We start from the raw sequence: 6000 nt of genomic DNA on the forward strand, positions 1-6000 counted from the left end.
TACTAATCATGCAGGGTGCCCAAACTTTTGCGTCGGGCCCTTTTCCTTTATCATTTTGAAAATGTAAAAGATGAAAATAAAAAAATTTGTTTTTGCTTTAAATATAAAGGGAATGAGTCATCTTTAACTTTATGCCTTTTGGAGATCATTTCATCTTCAACTTGCTTAACTGTTCACAGTAACAGTAATTTTGACCAGGGGTGCCCAAACTTTTGCATACCACTGTATGTCATAACCTGTCGCTCCCTCACCAGCCTTTCTTTCTTCTCTCTCAAAGTTAATAAGACAAACATTGCAGCTTGTCCTTTTACTGAGAAACTGTAAAGTCCTAAAAGACTTTCCTATGTTCAAGTTACAAAGTACGAACACTGGAGACTCCTTCCAAAAACACTAAATAAAAGTATTCACAGAAAACTTCACCATATCAAAAACTAGACATGTTTTTAAGTCAGTTTATGTGGCACATCAACTGTAAAAATCCTTGTGTAAGCTTAAAACTTTAAACATGAATGTACTAGAATGAGCACATAAACCCTGTCTGGAACCTACCATCAAAGATATGAAAAGTTAACACCTTCTAACCAATCAGATTCAAGCACTCAACCGCACTGTGGTATGATAAACAAAATCATCGTTAAAATTGAAGAGCATTGATGTAACATCATATCTGCAGCTTGTACCTTATAGTTTTGTTTATCACATGCAGCGAGCCTGATTCAGGCTCAATGATATGACCCAAAAACAAACAAACAAACAACCTTTGATACTTCAAATTATTTGTATGATACACAATGTCTCGATCCAGGGCTCTACATTAACTTTTGAAACCACTTATCCTGTCGGGAAAGTTGAAAGGAAATTTACTTATCCGAAGAAATATTTGAGAAATAAATAAACAACTAAAATAAACTATTTGTAACGCATTTGTTGCATTTGCATCACACCGCTTGTGGCTTGTACTCTTGCCATGAGACACTAGAATGTCTCGCCTATATGAAGCTGTACCTTTAAACATGCTGCTCGAGACATCAGCATAAGTAGGATGCGATATGCACAGAGAACATTGCATTCCATGTCCGGTGTCCTGGACCCATTCAAATTCATCCTTCCAAGAATTGAGAAATTTCCACTCTCTCTTGCTCTCATAGTTCTGCTGTGATAGTTTCCTCTTCTTTTCAGCACCAGATGCCTCGGATTCACTAGACTTCTTTGTGAAGCTGAACTTCAGGAGGGACATTTTCTAAATGTCTAAATTTTTCTAACGAACACCATCAACAACAATTCAAAGATTTGGAAATTACCACATACTCAACATAAATATACAGTTGAATAATGATCCCGCCAACAGAAATGTCAACAAATCCACATGTATGACACGATTAAAACCAATCATAAACGACCGTTTACTTTTCAGCTCAAATACACGAAGCGGTATTGGCCGGTTTCGCAAGTGGAATATTCAGTCCCCCTAGGATTTCGCGGACCTTTTTTGTGGTTGTTGCGGGCTAAAACGTCTGATGTTGCGGGGGTTTTTCCAAAAAATTGCAATGAAAGTTGCGGTGTTTTTTAGGTTTTTGTTGCGATTACATTGCGGGAGGAAGTGAAAGTTGCAAGAAATTGTTGCGATTTTCTCTTTTTGTAATTAAAATTGAGTGATATGTTAAATATTAAGTTATTACTGAAAAACTATTGATTAAAAAAAAAAAAAGACACTGAGAAATGGTCCTATAAACAACTTTACCAATATAAAAGATTACCAGGACTACAAAAATGCAGAAAAATAGGCTTTACTTATCCAAATGCACCTGTTGGTTCAAAAGTTAAAAGTGCAGAGAACCTCACAGCACAACATGAAGTTACCTTAAAATATAATATAAATGCCTCAGCTTTCATGTAAGAAAAAAAAAACCCAAAACTTAATACTAGTACTGTGTGCAGGCAGTCTCTCCTGAAGACTAAATTAAACAATAATTATAAACTAATAAAATAAATGGCTCAGGCTTCATAGAAGAAAAAAAAAAAACACAATTTGAACAGAATCTCACAGTATGATGCTGAAGTTGCCTAAACAATGGAAAATAAAATACCATTTTGGCAAAAATGTTGGCATCCATTAATTTCTTGTATTAAGTAAAAAATAATGTAAAGTGCACACAGTCCTTCACTGTAAACATAACACACTTTCAGTAACAGAATTTAAGCCTATATAAACACTGACTCGCACATGCTGCTTCTCTTGAACGTATACACGGAAGTAAGGCGGAAGGTAGTTTGTCGACGTCACCTCAAGACGACGCCAACGATTGGTCAAATTTGCGGGAAAGTTGCGGTGATTGGATATAATTGCAACACCACCCTGAATTTGCGGGGATTCATTGAATTTGCGTTGATGTTGCAAATCGCAAAATCCTGGAGGGTCTGAATATTGCGCATGCGCACATCGCTCTTTCTGAATAGAAACATCCGGTGATTCATCAAAATAATATGTCGAGTGAGATGCTTCGGAAATCATGTGAATAAACTGATAAGTTTGATATGTAACCCAAATATTGGCGTATTTTGGCACTTGTCCGATCGGACAAGTAACTGAGACGATGAACTTGTCCGACAAAGTATCACTTGCCCCGGACAAGCGGACAAACGTTCATGTCGAGCCCTGCGATCTATAATTAGTTAAACTTAATTTAATAATGCTTTTATTTAATGTCTACCAAAATTAAATTCTAACACTGAAATTAAGACAAAAAAAAAAAAGCACATTTTTAAAAGATCAAGTCCTGTACATCAAATCAGCTGCTTCCATTCAGTTCGCAATTGTTTAGAAATTCTGTTTTAAGTAAAATAAAAAAAAAAGATATCACAAGAGTAACAATATCTCATAAATGTATCATAACAATATCGTGATATTGATACAACATCGTCATATCACCCGGCCCCAAATCTGACTCCTTTCCAGAATTCAGTCGAACCCTGAGCATGTCAGTGAAATCAGGCTCACCTTAGATATTTCTTGGTACAGCTGTTCATCTGACTGCTCTGCTTCTACAGATTAAAACAAATAAGATCAGCTGATAAACAAGAAGAAACAAACAGCTCAGGAGTACTGGAAATGTGAATTTTCATCTGAACAAATAATCAATCACTCAGCGAGACTCGGAGATGGCGTGCATGCTGTATAACTTTACCGGAGTAGTCCACGATGTGTGTCGGCACTCTCTCAGGGGTGACATCAGCAGGAATAGTGATCTCCTCAGCACGCAACGGGACCTTAAGCGTACCAAAACAGCAGAAGTTCAGGTTAAATGTTTTCAACTATAATTGCATGAACAATGCAAGTAAACAATGTGGCAAGAGAGACAGGTGTACCTCATCAGGGAATTCTTCACTGACCAGCGACATGATCAGTGACGTCTTCCCGACTTTAGCTGTGGAAAGGAACATATATTTCTTGATTAGTGTTTCGGTGTACTGTTTAACACACACTGAATCCTAACTGATCCTAATCTCCAGACTGAGACATGATGTCTGTGTGTAAAAGTTTGCACTCATGTGTTCTAGATCAGAAGACCCAAGTATACATATAGATTTATTCCTCTTCTCCCCTGTCAGTTTCCTGAACCGAAAGCAAAGAGGTCATATAGAAACAGAACAGGGATGTCATGAAAAATAAACAGACTATACATATCAAATAATCTGACAGGATAAGCCAGAGGTGTCAGGAAGACTTAAGGTTTTAAAAAGGTCAAAACATCAAACAAAAAGTGCAGGGTGATACTCTGGTCCTCCACAACCAGGATTATAAACACTGGTAAACATTTCTGCCTCACATGCCTCTAACTGGGGGTGTACAAACTTTTGCACTTCACTGTAAGTGGATTTGAACTCCATTTGAAAGTTGAAATATCTCAGATCTTCATCCTAACCTGCTATAGGATAAAAACATCCTGTAAACAAAGGATACATCACATCACATCACAAGTGCATCCCTCGGATATCTATTTAAAGTCTGAAGAAGGTTTTCCAACCTTCGGTTAATAGATTTAAAACCGTGGCGCTCTGAAATAAACATGCCTGAGCGCGAAAAAGCCGAGGCTGCACCTGAAATTGCACATTAGTGTATTAAACAAAGAAAAAAAGTGTACATTAGTGGATTAAACAATGCGCCAGTCGACCTCACACTGAAACGAAGGCGTAACGTAGCTGAAGTTGAGGGCAGGAAGCGCGTGAAGCAGCGGGCTAAGCGGCTACATTAGCTCACTACAGAGCTCCAAACCAAATCATTTATTCACTTACGTTCCCCGACTAATAATATCCTTACGTCCTTCCTCATCGTTAACGACAAACGTCCAGTTAAAACAAACACGAAGCTCCTTCAAATAGCATGCAGCTCACTAACAGCACATTCTCCACCGGTACTGTACGCTAAGCTAAGCTAAGCTAATGACACGGGGCTACGCATGCGCAGTTCAGCCGATTGCCGCTCTTGTAGGGCAAAACGGACGGAAGTGTTGGCTTCTTATTTCCGAAGTGCGCGTGCGACCTTAAATGGTGTTTGCAGTAACGACGTAGCGCCTGTAGATGGCGCTGGTTAGAATTGCAAATCGATCCATTATTCCATTGACCACACAACAACAACGTCTCATCTCATCATCTCTAGCCGCTTTATCCTGTTCTACAGGGTCGCAGGCAAGCTGGAGCCTATCCCAGCTGACTATGGGCGAAAGGCGGGGTACACCCTGGACAAGTCGCCAGGTCATCACAGGGTTGACACATAGACACAGACAACCATTCACACTCACATTCACACCTACGCTCAATTTAGAGTCACCAGTTAACCTAACCTGCATGTCTTTGGACTGTGGGGGAAACCAGAGCACCCGGAGGAAACCCACGCGGACATGGGGAGAACATGCAAACTCCGCACAGAAAGGCCCTCGCCGGCCACGGGGCTCGAACCCGGACCTTCTTGCTGTGAGGCGACAGCGCTACCACTACACCACCGTGCCGCCCCAAAACCTGTATCATTAAGAAAAATAAATAGGGATTTGATCCTATCTCTCTGCATTCCTTCTTCCTTAAGGATGTTTTCTGTTCCATTATCAGCCTCTCTTTCTCTCCGTTGCTGTCTGTGTTCTGTTTATTTATTGCAATTAAATAAAACATGAACTACATCTTCTATAACTTGACATTCACTACATACAGGTGCTGGTCATATAATTAGAATATCATGAAAAAGTTGATTTATTTCAGTAATTCCATTCAAAAAGTGAAACTTGTATATTATATTCATTCATTACACACAGACTGATATATTTCAAATGTTTATTTCTTTTAATTTTGATGACTATAACTGACAACTAATGAAAATCCCAAATTCAGTATCTCAGAAAATTAGAATATTACTTAAGACCAATACAAAAAAGGATTTTTAGAAATGTTGGCCAACTGAAAAGTATGAACATGAAAAGTATGAGCATGTACAGCACTCAATACTTAGTTGAGGCTCCTTTTGCCTGAATTACTGCAGCAATGCGGCGTGGCATGGAGTCGATCAGTCTGTGGCACTGCTCAGGTGTTATGAGAGCCCAGGTTGCTCTGATAGTGGCCTTCAACTCTTCTGCATTGTTGGGTCTGGCGTATCGCATCTTCCTCTTCACAATACCCCATAGATTTTCTATGGGGTTAAGGTCAGGCGAGTTTGCTGGCCAATTAAGAACAGGGATACCATGGTCCTTAAACCAGGTACTGGTAGCTTTGGCACCAGTGGCGGCTGGTCGGTTACGATATTTCCAGATTTTAAAAGAAAAAAGAAAAAACACATCAATTTTGTCCATACTCTTGCCTCTGATCTGGCTGATTGTTGGCAGGGTCACAAACTGTGAAATAAATGGTTCTTTTGGCCCATTAGCCTACTGTCCAATATACATGATGGTGGTGTTGGGGGGGAGGGGTATATTTTAACATTTTATATTTTAAAATTGTGGCATGTTGTTTAAAAAT

General features: G+C 39.2%; 1 protein-coding gene across 5 annotated transcripts in view; it reads right to left on the reverse strand.

Annotated features, from left to right (window-relative positions):
* Positions 1–4462, reverse strand: part of rhot1a (ras homolog family member T1a) — a 34158-nt gene extending 29696 nt beyond the window's left edge. For 3 of the 5 annotated variants that reach the window (XR_009656802.1, XR_009656801.1, XM_060943002.1), the window contains exons 1-4: positions 4294–4462; positions 3367–3425; positions 3186–3267; positions 2999–3042 (exon numbers count right to left, since the gene is read on the reverse strand). Coding sequence is in view for 3 of the 5 variants with exons in the window: in XM_060943002.1 (XP_060798985.1) it covers positions 2999–3042; positions 3186–3267; positions 3367–3425; positions 4294–4330 (222 nt within the window). In the remaining 2 variants the exon portion in view is untranslated. Of the gene's footprint in view, positions 1–1005; positions 1228–2998; positions 3043–3185; positions 3268–3366; positions 3426–4293 lie in introns of those variants that run through there. The other 2 variants (XM_060943004.1, XM_060943003.1) reach the window with 2 other exon arrangements.
* Between the last annotated feature and the right edge of the window lie 1538 nt (positions 4463–6000).

The sequence above is a fragment of the Neoarius graeffei genome, chromosome 16 (genome assembly GCF_027579695.1).
Source record: "Neoarius graeffei isolate fNeoGra1 chromosome 16, fNeoGra1.pri, whole genome shotgun sequence".
Classification (NCBI taxonomy): domain Eukaryota; kingdom Metazoa; phylum Chordata; class Actinopteri; order Siluriformes; family Ariidae; genus Neoarius; species Neoarius graeffei.